Source organism: Nematolebias whitei, chromosome 11, assembly GCF_014905685.2.
Source record: "Nematolebias whitei isolate Nwh7 chromosome 11, NemWhi1, whole genome shotgun sequence".
NCBI classification, from domain to species: Eukaryota; Metazoa; Chordata; class Actinopteri; order Cyprinodontiformes; family Rivulidae; genus Nematolebias; species Nematolebias whitei.
In genome coordinates this window covers 37,201,562-37,225,274 of record NC_056508.1, presented here as the reverse complement: position 1 = coordinate 37,225,274, position 23,713 = coordinate 37,201,562, and the positions used below count along the sequence as shown (strand labels likewise).

The 23,713-nt window shown below is 37.7% G+C and overlaps 1 protein-coding gene across 1 annotated transcript in view; it reads right to left on the bottom strand.

The window, feature by feature from the left end:
* Positions 1–23,713, bottom strand: part of cacna1db (calcium channel, voltage-dependent, L type, alpha 1D subunit, b) — an 88,639-nt gene that overhangs the window by 38,745 nt on the left and 26,181 nt on the right. Inside the window, exons 3-8 of the mRNA XM_037684954.1 lie at positions 13,500–13,639; positions 10,589–10,731; positions 8,778–8,930; positions 5,099–5,295; positions 2,044–2,147; positions 1,705–1,874 (exon numbers count right to left, since the gene is read on the bottom strand). Of these exons, the coding sequence (XP_037540882.1) occupies positions 1,705–1,874; positions 2,044–2,147; positions 5,099–5,295; positions 8,778–8,930; positions 10,589–10,731; positions 13,500–13,639 (907 nt within the window). The remainder of the gene's footprint in view (positions 1–1,704; positions 1,875–2,043; positions 2,148–5,098; positions 5,296–8,777; positions 8,931–10,588; positions 10,732–13,499; positions 13,640–23,713) is intronic.

Here is a 23,713-nt window from a genome sequence, read left to right as displayed (position 1 = left end):
AAAAAATAAAAAAAAACTTGTAGCTTGACCTACTCTTCCACTTGGACGGTTGCAGTTCACTTCAAAGTCGGGTCCTCTACCAGAGACCTGGGAGTTTGAGGGATCTGTTCAGTATCTTAGCCGTTCCTAGGAATGCTCTCTTCTGGACAGAGATCTCTGAGGTTGTTCCTGGGATCTGTTGCAGCCACTCTATCATTTTCAGGTCACAGCACCAAGCGCTCCAATGACCACTGGGATGACTGACACTTTGACTCTCCATAACTTCTGTATTTCCTCTTTCAGCCTTTGGTACTTCTCCAGCTTCTCGTGCTCCTTCTTTCTGATGTTACAGGCACTTGGAATTGCTACATCTTTCACCAATGCCTTCTTCTCTTGCTTGTCGACCATCACAATGTCTGGTTGGTTAGCCTTCATTTGTTTATTGGTCTGGATCTGGAAATCCCATATCTTAGCCCTTCCATTCTCCACCACCCTTGGTGGAGTCTCCCACTTTGACTGCTGGACCTCCAGTCCACATTCAGCACAGTGTATTATTCCCTGTGTATTATTCCAGCCACTTGGTTATGGTGTTCCATGTATGCATTGCTTGTTTGGATCTTACATCCTGTTATTATGTGTTGACTGTCTCCGGAGCATCTTTGCACAGCCTGCATCTTGAGTCTTGTCTGGTATGTTAAACCCTAGCCTGTATTGATCTTATGCTAAGAGCCTGTTCTTGTGCTGCCATTGCCTCTGTGATGTCCTTCTGTCCAGCCCTTTCTAGCAATTGGTGGAATTTGTTGATATCAGCTACTTTCTCAGTCTACCTGTGGTACATGCCATGCAGGAGCTTATCTTTCCATGAAGGCTGGTGTTGCGAGTTACGTTGTTAATAGATGCACATAATGTCTCATAAGAAAGTGTTTCAAGGAAACAGTTGACACATAGGAAACTAGTAAACAGTTAAAATAGAAGGTAAATTATAAACTTTTAGTGAAACCTTTTCAACAACCAAACTCTCTTTGGAGAAAGCTTTAGTTTCTAAAGTGTTAAAAAAACTTGGTATTTTAACACTTTAGGAACTACTACTACTACTACTACTCTTAGTATCTTAGGGTATTTCAAGGATGTCAAAGTGTTTGGTTTTAAGTCCATGTCTGTAATATGAACACCAAATAATCATGTGTGTTCTGGAGGTGCTCAGGGTTGGAAATCATGCACAAAACTCAAGTGTGAAGCAACTTCTAAAAACTAAGAAGAAGAAAAAAAAACAGACTTAGGGAGAGGGGTGTCTTAATTTTTTATTTTTTTTATATTATACTCGGGAGTCAGATGGACCTCAGCTGCCATAAACGCCCCACAGATCTGGACGACAGTGATAAAATGTTGCACACAGTGATGTGAGTCTCGTACTGAGGCAACATAGAAGAGTGGATTTTTTGTAGCTCATATTATAAAATTGAAGAATAATCACAACCAATTTTTTTTTTTGTTTGTTTTGCTAAGGTTGTGCAGCACTGTGTGGAATTATAAGTATAGTTTGGGTGTACATGTCCACTTGTAGTCTCAGTTTAACAATACCAAGATTGGCTTTTTGCAAGAATTATTAGATCTGTGAGGATAAACTGTGTGTGGAAATATTTTTTGGTTTATGTCCTACACCATTGCGCATGACTTGGTTTAAACATGAATAAATGAGAAAGTCAATAGGACTCAGAAACTCACGGTTACGCTTGCCCTCCTCATCTGCCTCCTCCTCGTTCTCAGGGTCGATGTCCTCAGCTTGTGTGATCCAGTCCAGGTAGCCCTTCAGATCTTCTTCTAACTGCTGCTTCTCGCGCAGCTTCTGGAAATCACCTCGAGCCTTGGCTTTTTCTCGCTCTTTGGAAAACTCTCTGAAGAAAGAGAGGCATACAGGATAGCTACGGTATTTTTAGTTTTCCAGTATATTGAAAGTTCTTCGAAACATTGTGGAACATGAGAGCCAGCCAGGGATAAGGTTACTGCAGCAAGAAGCAACTATAACCCTGTGATGCTCAAGATAATGAGAATGATCAAACTCACCCACTCAACACTCCCAAAACTAAGTTCAGAACAAAGAAGGATCCAAAGATGACCAGACTGACAAAATAGACCCATGGCAGCTCAAAGCCCATTGCATCGTTCATCTAATTCAGAAAACAAAGCAAAAAAAAGAAAGCAGGTTTATTTAGTGGTGAAGCAGTATTATGACATTTGACCAAAGAGTATCAGTCCAGTAAAAAAAAAATACAGTGAGACTAAATGGATCCATAGGTCCATATCCTGTATGGACCCAAGGTCAGACTTTTCAAAAGGCTTACCAGGACAAAAGCTCTGGACCCCGAGGTTCAGAGAGGCCCACAGTAATTCAGCTTTTAAACACTTCATTTTACCTATCTACCATGATGTGCACCCACATCACTAGAAATAGCTTTACTTCATTGAAGGCCAAGTCAACCAGTTGTTTAATGGTTTGCATCTTCATCTTAACCCCTTAAAATGACTCCTGACGTCTCAGTTTTAAAAGTGAGGTCTCACGAGTCAAAGGCAGCAGGAGGGTTGAGGTCCATGCAGCAGCAGCTCTTTGTGGGAGTCAGTTCTATCAGATGATTTTCCATAAAGTCAAGTTATATTTAGAGTATTTAATGTATTGTTTGTTTTATTTATTTATTTTTAATCAAAGCATGTTTTGCTCTGTGTAATCTTGGTACAATAAGGTAAAGCCCTACACTGCTTTATATAAAAAAATTTGTTGCCTGTTCTTCGGTTTGTTTGTTTGTTTATTTTTATATATCTTGACTTTTTCTCTCTCATGCTCATGACAAAATTTGTCTATAAAGATATAGATACAAAGTGGCAGTTTGAATTTTGTTTTTTTTTATACGTTGTGTACTGATTACATGCATACTTTAGCTTATTGATGAATTAAAGCAGCGGTGTAGTCTATGTGATATGCGGGTATATGGAGTGCACCCACTAGAAAAGCTTAAGAATTTCAGTATACCCACTTAAAAGTGCCCAATGATACATGACATATCATTAGGCACGTGTCATTGATATGTTAAACAGCAGTTAAAAGCTTCCATAACAATCTATCTGTATGCAGGCTTGTTTTTTACATTCGCTTATCCAGCGAATTATTGTATAATTAATACTTCTGCACTTACTCCTTAATACTTGAACATGTTTTGGTTTGATACTGTTTTATAAATTCTATAACATGTTTTTAATACAAAGCCAACTGTTGTACAAAGTGTGTTGTTCGTTTATTGAAATGTATATATCAGAGAAATTTGAAAATGTTCAATATGCTTTAAAATAAAAATAAATTGACAGTTACATTGTACTAACCGGTGTACTTTGGTTTCTAAGCACAGTATGCAAACTGAACGTGGCACAGTTAGTTTTACGTTGGTCTTTGGACATTCGTGCTTCAACGGTGTCCATCGTCCAACGTAAAACTAACTTTACCACAGTATACCCACTACAAAACTGTAGACTACACCACTGATTAAAGACTATATGAGACATTAAACTATAAAGTGAAATAAAAACTGGAGCAAAAATTTAAACAACAGGAGGAAACCCTGAGAATGACAATCGTGTAAGTAATACGTTGGTGGCAAAATACATAAATGAAATACATGTTTTAAAAGTGTCTTCAAAAAATGAAACGCTGAAGTTTGTGAATTTATAATTAATTAGTTTTTTACACTATTCTTTTCACATATAACAACCTGTACCTGCAGCTGAAGGGCAGCCCTCAGCAACACGCCCTGCCTGAACTGTTAATCCTGATTTTAGTTGGAAAGCTTACAGGTCAGATGAGGTACAAATAACAACAGACAATCATATACAAGCATATAAAATGAAAAGTAAATAGAAGAAATTATATAAAAACAAAACGAAAACCGCTACATTATAAAGCGATGACTACTGCTATAGACTACTGCTGCTAATGCTAATTCTACTGATGCTAGTGCTAATACTGCTAACATAAAAATTGATTTAATAATGAAGAAAAAGTCTGAAAAAAGAAAGTATAAAAAAATGACAGAGTATAGAATTGAAGGAGGGGGAGCGGTTCATTCGGGTCTTCGTCTATAAAAGAGGTGGATGGACTGCGCTAAAACCCATTCTCAATGCCGAGAGTTTCAACTAATTAAAAGCTGCTGCTGATTTATTTATTTATTTATTTATGTACTTGCTAATGAGAAACTGACCGTTTTTTAATGAGACTGGCTTGTTAGATTTAAAATGCCTGTTAAGTAAAAAAAAACAAAAAAACATTGATAGTTCAGACTACAGCTTTCAGGGAAAGTTTTTAAACAAACTATAAATAGAGTACGACATTCACAGATTGTCAAATTACATAGAATTTCCTAAAGATCTTGACGAGAATAATTGGACATCATTATGGTGATTATTATTTTTCTTCTTCTTCTTTCGGCTGTTCCCTTCCTCTTGGGTCTCCACAGTGAACTAACTCGCATGAAGCCTTGGTATTTGTTTTTATGCCGGATGCCCTCCCTGAAGCAACCACAGACACCGAGCTACCACAGCCCTCTGTGTGGAGCAGAGAGATGCCTTCTAGGGCGCCAAGGGGAGCAGATGGTGGGGGTTAAGGGCTTTGCTAAAGGGCCCAGAGTGGGGCAAATGAAGGTGAAGGCAGGTGTGGGTGCTTCACCTTTCCACCCACATTTTGATGTTGTCAGTCCGGGGAGTCAAACTGGCAACATTTCGATTACAGACTCGCCTTTAACCTCTGAAATATAAAACATCTGTAATAACTGCTTTGCCTTGTTGAAATGTAGTTTACTGTCATGGAAATCGCCATCATCCTGCCAAATAAATATAACTATTAAACTTAAATAAGATCAAAGGTTGAGGAAATGCTGTGTGGTCTTGAATATGTGAAAATGTAAAATTTATTTCTAAAGATAAATGATAAAATGTTACATGGCATTCAATCCCTGATGTTTCCTAGTTTTTAAATTTTCAACTTTCTCAATATTTTTTATTTATCTGTGTAAAAAACTAAACGTGGTGCCCCCGTTAGGCTTCATAAGAGCAAGTGTGCTTTAGATTGACAGATTACCCAGTAGAGCACGTCAGTCCAGCCCTCCATGGTGATACACTGGAACACGGTGAGCATGGCAAACAGGAAATTGTCAAAGTTGGTGATGCCATTGTTGGGGCCTTGCCAGCCTTCCCTGCAAACGGTGCCGTTGAGGAGGCAGCGGCGGCCGTGCCCTGACACTGCACAAGGAGAGGACTCTTCTTCTGCAAGGGCACCTGGAGATGATGGAGAGGAAGAAACAAACTGATGAATATGATTTAATAAGATTAGCTACCTGAGTCAAAAAACAAAGAAACAGCAGAAACATGTAAATCTCAACAGCCGGAGGGGAAAGTTTGGACAAGTAAACAAATGTGTTGAAATAATGGCGTTTGTAACAATCTTAGACTTTACTGACACTTTTCATTCACTGTCTGTAATAAAGTCTAGATTGTAAGAAATGGGGTTTTATTTCACTTTTTGTTGTTGTTTTTTTTTTGCTTACATATTGGTTGTCTTGTAACCATAGATGTATCAGATGGGGGGTGGGGAGGTGCAGTGTGAATTTGAGTAAACACCCATAAGAACATCAGACCAAATGCATAATTACCATTGTTACCCAATAAAATACCATATAAATACATCCTATTTCATATTCTACATACAGTAGTCCCTCGTTTATCGCGGGGGATTCGTATCCTGAAGACCCACGATAAGTGAAAAACCGTGAAGTAGGAATAGTAGTACAAGTAGTAAGTAGTAGTTTATTTTATTATATATATATATATATATATATATAAAAGCGTTTTAAGCCTTTCCCACACTCTTGCAATATTTTAAACAATGTTTAAAAACTCTAAAGCTCTCAAAGACCACAGAATGTCATGATTTCAGCTCCCTGCCTTCTCTGCTCTTTGCCACCTGCAAGCGCTCTTGGCCACGCCCACTTCTCAACTCTGCATGCAGAGTAGCTGATCAGCTGCAGCAGGAAGTTTATCAAGTGTGGGCTGCACAAAGATGCAGGACACTTTGTCTGCAGCTCTGCACTGCACAAATGTGCATCAAGTGCTAAATATTTCATTTTAAATAAAAATTCCATGCCGATCATGCGGCTCATTCATCAGTCAGCCAGTTATGTGTCGTGTCCGATCTTATTTTGAAAAACGGCAAAAGAGCGAGTCCACAATAAATCAACTGCGAAGTAGCGAGGGACTACTGTACATGTAACTGTTTATAAAGTGTGTGTTGTTATGCTAAACATTTACATGTTCACTCATGTATTTGATTATTAAAAATGCAGCAGTGTAGAAAAAAAAAGTTCCTCATCGAATTTCTGATCTAACTTCAAAAACAGTGTATTTTTTATCAGATTAGCCTCTTTGTTGTTGTTCTGTTTATTCTTAAACTCTGTAGTTTTTAATACAAATTTGCACGTTCCTTTGTTCAATTTTGTTCACTTTTTTCTAGCAGTGAGCACCTCTTTGAATGAAAGGAGCATCAGCCTTGCTCTGTCTTGACTTAAAGCTGTATTATTATTTTTTACATCATCATGCAAACACATCAAAACAGATCAGCATGAGAAAGAAAAGACAGCAGGGAGAAGAGTTGGGTGAAAGTTGTGCATTAGAGAGAAATAAAAGTGCAAGAGAAACCACATCTAAGTTTGTTACTATTTTCAGAGTGTGTACCTTATTTGTCGGATTATAAGGCGCACTGGATTATAAGGCGCATTAAGCAAAACAAGTTCATTTGGACGGATTTTTGACCTCCGTACACCACATAAAATCAGTTTGAGATCAGTAAGCACAACCAGAATTAATACATAATGTAATGAATGATACCTGTCTGATATTATCCATAATTTAAACGGATTCTTTCATTTTTCTGGACTGAGTACTCTCGTGCCTTGAATGATTAAATGTGGACGGAAACGTGTTTAAATTTCTGACTCACCAACAACAGTGAGCCGTTTAATTAAAAACGATTTAAAACACATCACACATTTAGATTAATTGGCAGATTGATTACAATTAACACAGCTTAATTAATGAGCTTTACAATGAGAAATCATACGGCCATGATTTCTTAATTGCGACTGAAATACAACAGACATTTCTGAAAATATCTGGATTAATTACTGACAGATAGAAGAGTTTTAAAGATGGGAAAATTAAGTTTAAATGGAGAGAGATGGGTGAGGGAATGTGTCTGTTATAACCAGAAACAACACGCTCCTTTGGACGCAGCTTAACCCACGGTACACTCGCAAGTGAAGATCGACTCTTTACCTTTGCAGACGATAGTTTCGGCTCCGGTGTAGAGTTTTCTTTCAACTCTTTTCAGCGTCTCCGTAAGAACAGCTGTGACCTCAGGAGTCGTGAGAGTACTTCGTTCAACAGCACGCTCACCTCCCAGGTGGACTCACATGAGCTGTGAGCCCGTCAGAGTTCCACTCAGATGTGGAAGATTCCATAATCCCCACGAGACTCGAAAGAACTCCCAACTAACTCCAGCACTTCAGAACTTTCGTTCGGTTCTGCTCTCAGAACTTTGGTTCATGTCTGGAACGTTGTTCTTCTTGGAACTCTTGTTCTGCTCTGGAACTTGTTCTGCTTGGAACTAGGAAGTGTTGACCCTTTTAAAGAGGTCACTTCCGGTACCTTCTGGGAACTTCCTGATTGGTTGAACGAACCAACCGGGGTGTGGTTTTAGTGACGTCAGAGGGTCATTACATGTCAAGGAGAAAGCGTAGATGTTTAAGAACAGACAGAAAGATGTTTTGAAGAACAGAGACATTTAGGAGCCAGTCTTCCTTCTATCTGTCTGATAGAGATAAACATGACATTTCGTTCCGATAAACATGTTTTTGACCGTTCCTTCACTTTTGACCGATATCACAACTTGCTCATTTCAGACAGAAGATCAAAAAAATGCATAATTACTCTTGTAACAGACATTAACTTGATTTCTACTTTGAATGAGGATTAAAAATCATTAATACTGTTTCACAGTTGATTTAAAGTGAGTAGTTCACTTCAACATTTAAAAATTATTTGAACTAAACACACTTTGATTATCAAGATATTGTAAAATAGTAATGATAATGAAAAGAGAGTGTTCTTTCAATTGACCAGTGCAGGACACCCTCAGAAAGTCTCTGGATGAGCTTAATTTGTGTTTCTGGACTCAAATCAATGAAATAACAGTTCCTGTTCCAGGAAAGCCCTCAGGGTCAGGTTTTTGACCAGAGGCTTAGTTCACTACAATAATGCGCACCGGATTATAAAGCTCACTGTCGATAGTTGTGAAAATTAAATTATTTTTAAGTGCGCCTTATAGTCTAAAAAATACGATAATATTCTGAATATATTACAACTATTGTTTTTTTTTTACTTATTTCTCTAACACTTCTGCCATTTTGAAAGCAATACTAGAGGAAAGGGCAAGTACATTTACATAACAGTCAGATATTAGTTATTTAATCAGCGGATTTATTCCACCATCTGTTCTGTCTTGTTTTCAGCAGCTCTTCATCATTCACAAACCAGGTGGATATTTCATTCATTCCCAAGAATTAAAACATGTTTCTATGCTAATCTTAGAGGATGCCCATTTAGACTGTTTGCTGTGAGTAATTATTTGAAAAAGTTTAAATTAAAACTGGGGGGATCAGACACAAAATCAAGTAAATAAAAAATAAAGTGCAACTCTGCTTTACCTGTTTTTACTACATAGCATGTGGCGTGCATCTTTCCGATGAAGAGCTCGAGGCCGATGATGGCGTAGATAATAATTACAAAAAGGACCAGCAGGGCAATGTGAAGCAGGGGAACCATGGCTTTAATAATAGAATTTAAAACCACCTGTAAACCTGTGAACATACACAGAAGTCAGGGTCAAAGGAAATTTAAGCTCCTAGTTATGATAATAATTAAAGAACTAACATGGCATTCAATTAATTCCAAAAACTATTGTTGAGTTCTAATGACATTACAAGCCTGCTACTGGATGTACTTATAATTATCTAATTGGCAGATAGCATTTAAACAACTCTACACAGCTGTACACACATAAAACACACAGATCTATCAGTTGTCATGGTGGCTTTAAGGACCCAAACACCTCATAATACAACTGAACAGAAGCTCAGAAACTGCCCTCTTAATTTAACTGCTCTAACTAACCCACAAAATAAATGTGAAAAGGCATTTTCAGTAGAACTTCATCTTCCCTGACTGAGAGTGACAAATGATGCGTCACCATGGCAACACAAATAATGCACACACATTAGGGCCTGTGTATCTGCGAGGTCAAACGTTCAGAGGAAACAGAAACAGAGAAGAGAGCTCCATCTCCTCGGTGAACAGTGGAAGTGTACAGATGCTTCCTGAATGAAATATTTATGATTGTTTACATTTTTAAAGAACTCAACATTACCAAATAAATGCAGGGATGGAGAAAATATAATGGAGGGGGAAAGAACTGACTCTGATTTAGTCAAAAGTGAAAATATTGTTATTAAAAGCAACAAAGACCCATGGAGCTGTAAGCCTAGACTGGGTTAGGTTCTGACTGACCAGTAAATGTTCACTGAATAGAGAAGGGACGAGGGTTGCCTCATTTTGAACACTACTTGAACGTAACATTGCTTCACAAATATTTGAGAAGTGAGGTCAACAAATGGGATAGAGGACACATAAGACACATTTGTTGCTGTGTTTGGTAGGTTCCAAAGGATCCAGTGGTTCCCAACCCTGGTCCCTGAGGAACACCATCCTGCATATTTTAGTTGTTTCTCTGCTTTAACACACCTAATTCAGTGATTTAATTATTTCCCCAAGTTCTGCAGGAGCCTGTTAATCACCCGTTCATTCAAATCAGGTGTTTTGGAGCAGAGAAGCCACTAAACCAGGCAGGATGGTGTTCCTCGGGGAACCACTGGAGAATCAACATCTCTTCTGAACTCTGGCCAACATAACGGTAATTTTATAATTTCCATAAAATTAAAAATGGCTGGAGCTCAATTTCTTCTACAAATTAATGTTTTGTCCCCACTAAGCCTTCAGTTTTTGTGTTTCCTGTCCATGGACAGGCATGTACCGATAATTGGTTTACAGACCATTTGTTCTTCCAGTTTGTAATTAAAGAGGTGTAAAAAGAAAAGCATGATTGGTCATTTATTTTGCTTTTGTTGTTAGTTCAGGTGGCACGGTGGCTGAGCGCTGTTGCCTCTCAGCAAAAAGGTTGTCGGATTGAAGCCCAGCCCGGGACCTTTCTGGGTGGAGTTTGCATGTTCTCTCCGTGCATGTGTGGGTTTTCTCTGGGTACTCCGGTTTCCTCCCACAGACCAAAAACATGCATGTTAGGCTGATTGGTAACTCTAAATTGTCTCTGGGTGTGAGTGAGAGAGTGAATGGTCGTTTGTCTCATTTGTCTCTGTGTCCCTGTGATGGATTGGAGACCTGTCCAGGGTGTCCCCCACTTTAAAATTAGCTTTAGATTGCAGGGAGATTTTCTGCATCAACTCACTGGGAACTCCAGAAACAAGGCGAAGGGGCCGCAGGACGCGAAAGGCTCTGAGGGCCTTTACGTCAAATCCTCCCGGTTTGCCTCCCGACTGGCCCCCAGAGTCAGCATCTTTGGTTATCATCTCCAGAACCACACTAAACAGCCTGGAAATAAGAGACAAGAAAATGAGCCTACAAAACAAAAATATTCTTAAGAAATGTTGATGGGTGCCAGCGCACCAAAAATCCAACTCAACTTTGTAAAAATCTAAAGGGAAAAAAAAAACTACATGAATTGTACAAGAGGTGTAAAGAGAACCAAGATCATAATAAATGTCAAAGCTGCTGCCAGTGGCTTTTTATGGTCACCATGGTAACTACACATGTGTCTGTCACTCTCTGGCTGCCAAGTTAATGAGAGGCAGACAGAAACTCAGACAGGAAACAAGCCTCAAACAAACAGTCATGTTGTAACAAGTATAAGTTGAATCATGTAAAAAAAAAAACAAAGTTGAACCGTGAGCAATGGAAGCCTCTGATAATCACAAATTAATTTTAAGTGCCTTCAGTGGTTTATATATAATATACATGTCATTGTCAGCGGCCCCCGTTGACCCCCCATCGGCCCCTGTCTCACACTCACTCCCTCCTGGTATCGTTTTAGCCCCTCATGCCATAGTTTTGTAATGCCTGTCACCCATCTCCAGCTCAAGCCCACTCCTTCCAAGCCATGCCACGCCTCCCCTGTTTACCACAGCAATCAGCCCTGATTCCACTCACCTGTTCAGCTCTACTAGTTCACCTGCTCTGCACCCTTTATAAGCTCCATTCTCACGCTCCACCAGTGCCAAATTATTACACCACTCATGGTTCCTGATAGTGAAGCCTTTAATCATAGTATCTTGTTCCATAGCTTTGTGTCCTTGCCTTGCCCCTTTCTGGATTTGTCTGCATATCTGACCACAGTAACGACTCTTGTTCTCCCTTGACTACTCTTGTGGATCACGACTCAGCCCTGTTCTTGCTTCTCTGCTTCAACGTGCTTGACCCCTGCTATGACCATCGGACCACGCCTCTGGATTTCACCTGCCATGTACAGACTGAGAAGGTTAGTGACTTTTACTATAATCACAGGATCCCCTCGTCCTCAGCAAAGTCACTAACCTCTCTGTCTTTTAAGATTGGACTCCTGCCTTGGACCCTGACTCCAGCAACCAGTAGACCAATTAATAAAAACTGTTCTTGTTTTTGCACTCCTGTGTCTGGCTTATTAAGAAACCAAAAACCGGCCCTTGACACAATATGGCACGTGTTCACTTCCAGTTTTGAAGAGAATATTGTGAGCACAAATGTAGCTGGATGCTATGGAAGATTGGGTGAGTACTTTGCATTCTGGGTAAATTAGAGAGAAAACCTTAAGTCCTAAATCAGTAAACACACTGTTAGAGACTGGGTTAGAGAAGAGATATGTACAGTAGAGTAATCCCTCATTTATTGCAGGGGATCCGTACCCTGAAGCCCCACGATAAGTGAAAAACCACAAAGTAAGTATAGTAGTACAAGCAGTAAGTAGTTTATTATAGGCCTATATTAAGGTGTTTTAAACACTTCACACACTATTGCAACATTCTAAATGTTAAACTCTAAATGCTCTAAAAAAGCACAGAAAGTCATGATTTCAGCTCTCTGCCTCCGCTGCTCTCAGCCACCTGCAAGCGCTCTCGGCCACGCCCACTTCTCAGCTCTTCACGGCAAACAGCTGATCAGCTGCAGCAGGAAGCTTATCCTGCAGTGTGGGCTGCAGAAAGGTGCAGCAGGTGCTAAATTTATTTTAAATAAACATTTAATGCCAATTGTGCGGCTCATCTATCAGTCAGCCAATTGTGTGTCATGTCCAATCATATTTTGAAAAACCATGATAGAGCGAGTCCGCAAAAAACGAACCGTGAAGTAGCGAGGGACTACTGTATATAATTTGACATGTAACTTGTGCATGTACCAAAAAGAATTGTGGGAGTAAAAATAGTACATTTGCAAAACATTAGAAACATTTAAACAGTTCAATAATTAGTCCATCACATCATTAATTGTCAGTTAGGTGGAAAAATCTGTAAAAACCATGAAACTTAAACTGTGATTGAGTAAAAACTGCAAGCGTTCAGCTGCCTCAATGCTTATATATTGGCACAAAACGACAGGCAAAGGAAAGGAAAAAGCAAAAATGAGAACAGTGACGGGTTTGTCCAAAAAACACAGCAAAAACATTAAAGCAAATAAGTCAAAAAGAGCTCAGAACAAAACAAAGAGTCTTCTTTGTACTTGGTTCTGTGAGCCCCCACCTGTGGGAGAGAGTCAGTGTGATTATGAATAGTTTACTGTATGTATCCTCTGTCAATACTGTATATATTTACCTTTAGTGTTTCACGTCTCATCTCAGTTTACATTGAAGTCCTGCAGGGACCAGGTGTACCACAGATAAACTGTCACTTTATACACGTGTGTGTGTGGACACTGTGTTTGTACATGTGCACAGACATCACTGCCATCTGGCCTGAGCATGATAAACAATCGATCTTTTTATTAAAGTAAGACTGATTTAAACTTTGTTAATCTCAGTCCTGAGTAAAGATGCTCTGACAATAACATCATAGGTGTAAAAAGTGATAATGAAGAAATGGATTACCGTATTTTTCAGATTATAAGGCGCATTAAGCAAAACAAATCTGTCAAATAAGTCAAACTTTATTCAACTTATTCACAAAAACCACATAAAATCAGTTCGAGGTCAGTAAGTGCAACCATTAATACATAAGGTGCGCCTGATTATAAGTTGATTTTTGAGAAAATTAAAGGATTTTAAGTGTGCCTTATAGTCCGACAAATATGGTACAGATCATTTAATCTGAAAACATTTTTTTTTATCTTGGATTTACCCCACTATGACGATGACGAAGTCCAACATGTTCCACCCATTTCTGACGTAGGAGTTTTGGTGCATGACCAGGCCATAGGCAATAATCTTCAGAAATGTTTCTATTGTAAAAATGATCAGGAAGGCATATTCTACCGTTTCCTGCAGAGAGAGAGAGAAAAATATGCAAGAAAGAAAAAAGGTCAGAGGTGAAGTTAAACAAATTAAAAAATATTAAAGCAGCTGGCTAAAGTTTATACTTTGGGAATCAAAAAGCATAATAATTATTAGGTACTGAATAAAATTAAACCAAACAACATATATATATTCTTCTTAATTATAATAACAGGGAACAATGATTTATTTTATTCAGTGCTTTAGATTTGATTTGTTTTGACCAGGAACAACTTGTCACAAACAACTTTTATAATGAAAATAAATTGTGAGACACTTTAGTTATGCCATAATTGAAATATTCTGTCCGCAGATGTACTCAGAAAGCTGAATATTACGTATATGGCTCATCGAAGGGACATGCTCTCTAAAAACTGGAAGTGAACGTGAAAAAGAAACGTTAACAAAACACAGACGGTCAAAGTTTGATGAATAAATGTTAAGATAGATGTGCAGTTGCCAAAGAAACATGAAACACAGGAACTAAAGAAACAGTTCAATTAAATGTATTTATACAGCGCCAAGTCACAACAGAAGTCATTTCAGGGCACTGAACAGAAACATTTATATATTGAAAAAGTAATAATTTAACATTATTTATCTGAGGAGCAGACTGCTTTTAGATTAACTCCATCACAGACTCTCATCTTGAGCAAGCATGAAGGCGACAGTGGAAAGAAAAAACTCCCTCATGAGGAAGAAACCTTTAGCAGAACCAGGCTCAGGACAAGAAGCCATCTGCTTCAACCGGTTGGGTCTGAGAGGAACAGATACACAATGGCAGGTCAAGAATCACATGTTAAGATAAAAATAGTATCAAATGAAAACTGTTCAATTTTAACAATTCATTTAAGGAAATTAGGTCAGTTTGTCCTCCAGTAGTCTAAGCTTAAGGCAGCATAACAAGTATAACTATAGGATTTATCAAAAAAGAACAGATAAAATGTCTTGAATGAATTGGTTGACTAAATTACCACTTTCATTATTTTAATTATCAAAGTTTTGTTTTCCTCTTCCTGATTAAATTCAAATATTGTATCTTTATGAGCTGCAGTTAGTTTTCTGTCTCTGCTTGTTTAGTTTTTGGACGTCTGGGTTCAATCCGGTCAAACTCATCTCTTTAATAAAAACCTCTCCTTCGTATTTCTGCTCAGATTCTTTTTCAGTTTGTTTTTTAACTTGTATTCTCCTTGTGTATTTTTGGATCTTTGGACAGGTTTTGGATGTAACCTTTTGCACACCCCTGCCTGTTGTGGTTGTCATGACAACTGTCTCTCTATATATATTCCCCTTCTCAGAAACAGCATATATGGATTTTGTGTTCCTTTTAGATTTCCTTCCTGAGAATTTATACTAATATTAAACATTCATCCAATGTTTACAGCCAGCACTGACAGTTAATCATATTTTTGATACAAAAACTTTAGATACACTTGTCGTTGTGCACAAATACAGCAGCAAAGCTTAGTGATGGAGCACGAATATCAGCGAGGCGGCTGCCTTTAATTGAGTTTGAAGGAACAAACGAAATGAGAGCAAGCAAAAGGAAGAATGTATGTTTAAAGTATGATTTAAAGATGGAGAATTGAAGCTAAAGCTCCAAAAGTGACCATTATGTTTGCAGCTAAAGCATGTGAACAAAAAAAAAAAAATCCAACAGAAGCAAGTTTTTTGTTTGTTTGTTCGTTTGTTTTTTAATTAAACTAACACAACTCTTGACACATTACAGCTACATGTATGTTGGAAGGAGTAAAGTTAGAGCATTACTTCACCGGGACGTTCTTGTAAGAAAAATGATCTTAGATCTCAATGAGTCTCCCCTGGTTAAACAAAGTTTTAAAGAATGCCTTTAAGTATGCTGGATGTGCTGCACAAAATGCATGAAATAAAGAAAATGTATGACTTCAGAAATCTTCAGCATGAACTAAATCCTCACTGAATCAGTTGAAATGTGTGCAGCAGGACAGGGACCCTACAGCTACACCAAAGTCTAAAACACGGCTAAATTTAAATAGAACAAAACTGATGTCAATCCTTTACAAATGACATAAACCATGTTTAAAAGTTGTTGATTTTGACTTTGACTTGACGGTTGGTTGACTCCAGAAAAAACGCCAAGATGTAAAAATACCAGTTTTCAGAATAAGCTGTATAGTCGCGTTGACCTAGAGCAAGGGTGCCCACACTTTTTCAGCATGCGAGCTACTTTTAAAATGACCAATAAGGCCCCGTTTACACAAGAACAATCTCTGGAAATGCCAGTGTTTTTGCTATATTTATTGGGGTTAATAAACAAAAAATGAACAGGTTTACACAAAAACACTGTAGTTTCCATGTCAGTTTCCATATAATCGGGTTGCCAGATAAGAAATGATGATTGATAGTATTTTGACCTAAACTGTCATATGTGCTGAGTAAAGATATTCAAAGATGAGGTGGGTGTTGTTTGTTGAACATGTGTACAGAAAAGGAGGAGGTAAATAAGACATTTTAAATTTATCTGGCAACCCTGATGCAGGGCTCAGCTGCATTCATTGTGCATGCAGAAAAATGTTACAAGTAATCACAGCCATCTATCATGAATGTATTCACAATTTTGTCTGGAAATAATAAAATATGTTTTTATGACATCACATGTCTATCAGATTAAGTGAACGCACATTTCTCCACGATATAATCTATTGTCAAGGAATGTCAACAATGACAAAAAGCATCAACGTTTTTAGGATTAGTTTTTATTTTATTTTATTTACAGTTACTGATTTCAGAGAAAACCCATTGAAATGCATTTTTAATTTTACAGAATAAAACTGTGTGTTCTGTGAAAGCTGAACGTTATCATTTAGAAGTTGTTGTGAAAAACAAAATCACATCAACCTTAAAAAATACACTATCTTAGTATCGCCGTACATACACACTGCACAGTGATTAATTTTTATATTTACAGGAACTATAATTAAACAATCTTTCTTCTTTTGAATCAGTAGTTAAAAAATATTTTCAAATGATGGTACTACAACACTAAAATTGGGTCAAAAATAAAACTCTTCATTTATACATGTCCTGTTAATTTTTCCTCAAATGTTCCATCTTAATGTAAGTTTTCCCGTTCTCCATTCCCATCTATCTTTTTGTCTCTCCCACACACAAACTGCCTGTTTCTCTCCTTGTTTGGTCAGTGCAGCAGACAGGATTTAGGAACCATCAAGCTGGAATCATGACAGAAACACACAAACAGACAGTGGACAGCGGGCACAAAGAGACCACAGTAACAGAAAGACACTGATGACATCAGTAACGTGCACTCTCTGACTTCACTCCCACACAGAGCGACAACGATGCACAAACTCCGAACACACTTCAGAAAAGCAACAAATCAACTACAGAGTTAGATGATTGCAGATACGTCTGCTACTGCTGATTTAAACACACACACACACTCATTTAAAAAACGTGAATTTTATGATTTGGATTAATAATCATTGATGCTGCAGTCTGATTCTGATTTTAGATGGATATTTTTATATTTTCAGGCTTGTCTGACTCTTCTTTTTGTTTTTTTATGTTTCTTCATAATTTGACAGCTACAGCAGATTTGTATCAGCAGAGCAGAGAACATCTCTTCAGACAAATGGGTTAGAAGCATTGGGTCCTTGTACCTGTATAAGGGCTCTTTGGACACTTCAGCTGCATAAACTATTCTTAGTCGCAAACACTTCTTCTTACTTCTTACAGTCTTGTCAAACTGGTTGAAAACAACAAAGTCCATGCTCAATAATCCAGGTATACAATCCTGCCAACAAGGAAGAGGGCTGGCAATGGAGGAGGGGGCGTACCAAAGAGACCATCTTATCACAAGCAGAACTGGTTTGTTCCACTTTGGAGTAAGAATCAGTTTTATTGTGTGTTTCCTTGACTGATGAAGCCTTCTGGACCGAAGGCGAAACGTTTCAGCACAAAAAAAAGAAACTGTCCAGATGACCTGACTGAAAAATGTTGGATACTCTGAAACAGTTCACAGAGGTAAGATTAAATGAAATGTTTTAGATTCAAATCCCTGATTCTGTCCTTTTATAGTCCGGATCCTTTCGATGGTCGACTCAGAAGCTGAATAAAAATTGATTTATGTTGTTGACTGTTAAATGTTGACTCGTGTAAAGTGAGTATTGTAGTGGTGACCTGTTAAAAATAACAAGTGCAATAATTCAGAGGTGTTTGTCACAGATAAGAGTCTTCATCACCTGCCTGCCTCCGTGCATTTTAACATTAGTGCTCACCTCTCATTGTTTACGTAACTCTGTAACGCCTGCTCTTCTGCCGGTGAGCAGCTTGTGGCGTGTACTTGTGTCATGTATGTCTGGGTCCCTGAGTTAGCTGCAGTATGTTGTCAGGTCAGGGAAGTAATGGCTGTCATTGATGTCACTCCTTCAGAAAATCTGGTTCAAGTTGTAATATTTAATTGTGGACTCATAGAAAAGCTGATAACCAACAAGGACGTGTGTGAAGAATATACTTTAATACAAGAACAATGGAGGCAAAAAGAGTGGTATCATGTCATCATGAAGTATATTTAAACATGAAATATTTTAATATTGAATAAAAAACAACATTAAGATGTTTCTTAGGTGCATATAAGTAAACTTTAAGATGGTTTGTAAAAATATTTATCCGTTTAATTCACCATTTAGTCTTCATTGTGTTGAGGCACAGTGTTCATTCAAACATATTTAACTCTTACATCAGTGAACAAAAACAATATTTGCTTTTTGAGCAAGTCCAGCCCAAGATTGAATGTTTATGCACTTGAAATATTAATAAAAGTTACAGAGCTTTAAAAAAAAAAAAAACCTGCCTATGAGTTAAATAAGAAAGAGCACATTTATCAAATACTAAACTGACCCAAGTGCTGCACAGACAAGCTCAAACCAGAATCAAAAGCAATGCTGCATGAATCCTGGGGATTTGCCTCCACATATAGATGCAGGAGAAGCAAACAAATGACTAAACCCAAAGAGAAAAATAAAATCCCTAAAATATTTCATTATACAGACAAAACGCAGCAGAAATGACCTGATATGTTCAAACTAAACCCTTCTGCACCTGCTTCACTTTAATAGCTTGATGTGGAAACATGATGAGGTCAGAGTAACGGAGAAAAAAATAATCACAACTAATTTTGTTTGCTTTGTTTTGTTACATAAAATTCAATATGTAAACCAATTGCTGAAGAAAGAACAACTCAACCTGTTAAACGCTCTTATTCTCGTCATTTGTCTGACAGCACCAAATATTTTTAGTCCATTGTTTTATTTTGTTTGTAAAAGTAGTTTCAAATTTAATCTCCCAATTTAAGAATTGAACGAATGCTCGTGTAACTTCCTCTCTTCTTCTTCATGCAGAGTAGATTTAACAAGAAGCAGGGAAATGTGTGTTTTTACTTCTGTGCCTGTTATATATCTCACAAGGAGATTGATACATCCTGTATGACATCATGTTATATAATACTACTAAAGCCTTAATTCTTCTCAACCTCCAGAAGATTCCTGGATGGACATAAACCTGCACGTTCTCTTGGAGGATAAATAGTTCATGTAAATTATGCCAAAGATATGTTCTGAGGATGCACACTGTTTTCGTTTCCTGTATCTCTGATCAGTGTTGACTGTTCGCTCTGTGCTTGTAGTAAGGAAGAGCGTTTCCATGGAGACCAGGATTGTCTCGTGTGTGTGGGCAGAAGATGAGACTCGAAGAAATCAAGTCAGGGGAAACTCGAGACAACTGGCTCAAGTGCATCTTACCGGTTCGGTTAAATATCAAACTTTATAGATAATGAAAATGTCACTTTTCGTTCGGATTTATCAACGACTCGGTCAATAGTTTGGCATTTTTACCTTTCTGGAAGAAAGCTGACCACTTGGGTATTAAATATATTTCCAGAACATGTATTACAGTAAAGCCAGTGAAGGGTTGCAAATTTTAAAATTTTAAAATAAATTATTCCAGACAGTTTTACTGGAAGACACTTTTAGTGCTTTCCCTTCATTTTTTTTTACAATATGTGTGTTTGTACTGTAGGTTTTGATCAAAACTGCCTCATCCACAGGGTCATCAAACATCTTTGAACAGACAAATATGACCGAATGTTTCAGTGCCAGCTTGCAGTTACAAAATGCAACAATCGGAGTCTCTTTTGTTGTTTTAAGTCTTTTTTTCAAACATTGAAGATAATTAATCTGGAGAGAGAAAAAACATTAGGTTTATTTTAGTCTAAAGCAGGAGTGTCCAAACATTTTCATATGTGCGCCAAAACCTTTAAGATGAAAGGAGTCACGAGCCACAAAAACCTGAATATATACAGTTAAATAGTTATATATATTAGGGATGCACAATATTATGGGCATGGTATCGGTATCGGGCGATATTAGGGTTAAAATTCAATATCGGACATCGGCCATTCCATTAAAATAACTCGCCGATATAAAAGTTTTTGCCTGCAGCGGCAGCACAACATGATGATGTCACGGGCGCCTCACGGCAGAGAGTAAAATTCAAGATGTCGGCGGTGTGAAAGTTTATTTTTCGTTGGTGAATATGTTGGATTCCGAAGATTTATGGACTACGTTGAGCCTCGCTACATCGTCCCCAGTCTGAGATATTTTTCTGACGTAGCCTTACCCGAGTTACAAGCCGTCATTTCCAACGTCATTGAGAAGCTAATAGCCGATAGCGCTTCGGTGAGTTTTACCACAGACATTTGGACGTTGTGTTAGCCCCGTTAGCATGATTAGTCTTACAGCACAATGGATAGACTAAAACTTTGAACGTAAACAGGCTGTCCTTCATGCACAGGAGTGCAGAGGAACCCACGCTGCAGCTAGGAACCTGGAACAAGCCTCCACAAGTGAGACAGCATCGCAGGTGACTAATGCTAATAAATAACATTTAACACTTTTCATTTTATATAAGTCAAAGTGATATGCATATCATACAGCTGTTACTGAATACATGTCACCAGCTCTTACAGCTATTGCACAATTTTTGTAGCAAATAAGCCTAAATAAGAGAGGTATATTCTGACAAATGAACATATATACAGTATCGGTATCAGCATCGGTTATCGGCCAAGTGACTTTTAACATATCGGCATATCGGATATCGGCCAAAAATCCAATATTGTGCATCCCGAATATATATATATATATATATATATATATATATATATATATATATATATATATATATATATAATAAAAAAAGTACATATATTTTTTGTGATTTTTTTTCTTTTACTCAATGTAAACAATACGTTAGAGAAAGGACAATCCATTCATCCATCCATTATCTTTTACCCACTTCTTCCTTTCCAGGTCACAGGGGTCACTGGTGCCCAAATCCAGAAGTCACTGTGCAAGAGGCGGGATCCACCCTGGACAGGTCTCCAGTCCATCACAAGGACACATAGAGACAAACGAGACAAACAACCATTCACTCTCTCACTCACACCTAGGGACAATTTAGAGTTACCAATTAGCCTAACATGCATGCAACAATTTTCAGTCAGGTCATTTGGACAGTTTATTTTTTGCACTGAGACGTTTCACCTTCCATCCAGAAGGTTTCATCAGTATGAGGAAACACCAAACAAAACTGATTCTCCCCCCAACAGCTTACTCCAAAGTGGAAAAAAAACAGTTATGTTGGTGCTAAAATTGTCTCTTTGGCATGCCCCCTCCTCCAGTGCCCGCCCTCTCCCTCGTCAACAGTCATGACAAACTGGTTCAAAACACACATTGTTGGATTTTATACCTGGATTATTGAGCATGGACTTTGGCCTAACATGCATGTTTTTGATCTGTGGGAGGAAAATTGAATATTTTTGGTGGAGTAGGTGTTCTAAATTGTTGTAATTCAAAACATTAAAAGCCTCATAAACATTAACCTTTTATTAATTAATTTAAAATTTAATTTCAAGGATTCGAGGTTCTTTATTTGTCATTCGCACCCCATGTGGTACATGTGGTGGAACAAAATTATGTACACAGGGTCACACTTGCATCCAACAATAAAATGTAAAAGAAAAACAGTAATAAGATCTAAGATATGAACTAAGAAAAACATCAACTAAATATACACTAAACACTAATAGCATAAAAACATTACGTCGAATAACAGCACGAACATGAGTCTGTGTGAGCAGATGAACACGCATGAACACATCAACATGAAACAAAGCAGCAGCAACGTGATGTGATTTTTCACAGTCATTTTCACAGTGAATTTATTTGGCTTTATTGATTTATTGCCAAAGGATTGTATTAAACTCAAAACTGCCCATTTTGAGATTTTTTTTTAATTATTTATCTGTTTTGCTGTTAAACCAAAAAATTATATAAAAATTATCCCCATTAAATTTGCAAAAGGTCTACATCTGCATCAATCTCTAAAGCTCACGGGCCAAAATTACACCATGCTTAAACTGCAAATGTGGGCCGCACAATATCACTCCAAGGGCCATAAATGGCCCCCGAGCCGCACTTTGGACACCCCTGGTCTAAAGGTTTAGATTTGGGTTTATTTTGTTTATTTATTTTAGTGTTATTTTAGATTTTGTTTTAATTTCTCTACTAATTAATACAATTTCTAAAATGATTGACTTCTTTCAAATTGTTCTTAGCTGGAAAGCATCATGACAGAAAAGAATTACGGTAGTTATGATGTCTGGGAATTATTTGCTCATGTGAGAAAAAATAAAATAAACATGTAAAAGGAATTATGGTCATTTCAAAAACATTAAATCTACATTTTCATACAAACATTAATCTTCAGTGGCTGCTTGAAGACAGAAGGATGCCCAGACACTGAAAGTGAAGAAACTTAATTAATTTAAGACGCGGCCGTACGTCCTGTAAGCTCCAAAATCCTCTGGTTGGGAAGCGGGACAAGAAATTCTGGTTGATTGAAAGAAAGCCAAACCTATGATAGTTTCTGTGCAGGAGATGAACACAATCCCCAGCTGGTGTTTAAGTCTTCACAGAGACGTTTACACCACGTTTTTTAGCGGATAACTGCCCGCACAGTTTGTTACAAAACCATCACGATACTGTTCGAGCAGCCAATAAATTTTAGCTCGACTTCATTTTAAAACCATGTCATAGCAAGCCAAAGCCTTTACTGGATTTAAAGTGAACACTGGATTTAAACATATTTTTTGTTACAATGAACAATAATATTTTTAGAGTCTAGCTTTTGTCCAACAATGTTGCTTTTTGAGGCTTTCCCGCTGAATTAATAATCTGCTTTTATAGAGAAGCAGAACAAAACATCTACTCCTGAGAGTGTGTCCGCATCAGTGATTTTCCTCAGGGAATAATTATCTTCTGATTTAGTCAAGCTTTGATTGCAACTTAGATTGTACAAAGCTGTTTTCCACACAAACCCCATTATTACCATATTTTTCAGCCTATAAGTCACCTTTTTTTTTTTGCATAATTTGCACACCCTGCTACTTATACACCAAAGCGACTTATTTATGGATTTTTTTCCCATTTTTATAAACAAATTTTTGGATGAGATATGACCGTTTTCATTCATTTTGACATTGAAAATATTGAATACTACCAACAAAGTCCATGCTCAATAATTCAGGTATAAAATCCAACATTTTTCAGTCAGGTCAACTGGACAGTTTCTTTTTTTGTGCTGAAACATTTCGCCTTCGATCCGGAAGGCTACTACCATTTTCAGCCGCTAGATGGCACTCGGGTAGTATGGCATGCTGTTGTGTCATGTAATAGGTAAAAGTGGATATTAATTGCATAATTGGCTTGCCATACTAAGCCACCTTCATCCAGCTCCAGGATCATTCCTGGAGCAATTGTCAAATCAGCTTCATTTCGCTGCGCCACCCCGGTGAAATGCAGCTAATTTGACCAATGAAGTGAATTTATTAAGTAAAAGTTCAACTGAGACACAGCTTTGCAATGATGTCGAGCAAACACATAATTGTTTTAGGTGCTTATCTTGTTAATTTTGAAGAAATGCGCAGCGTTCCTCTTTCCTGAT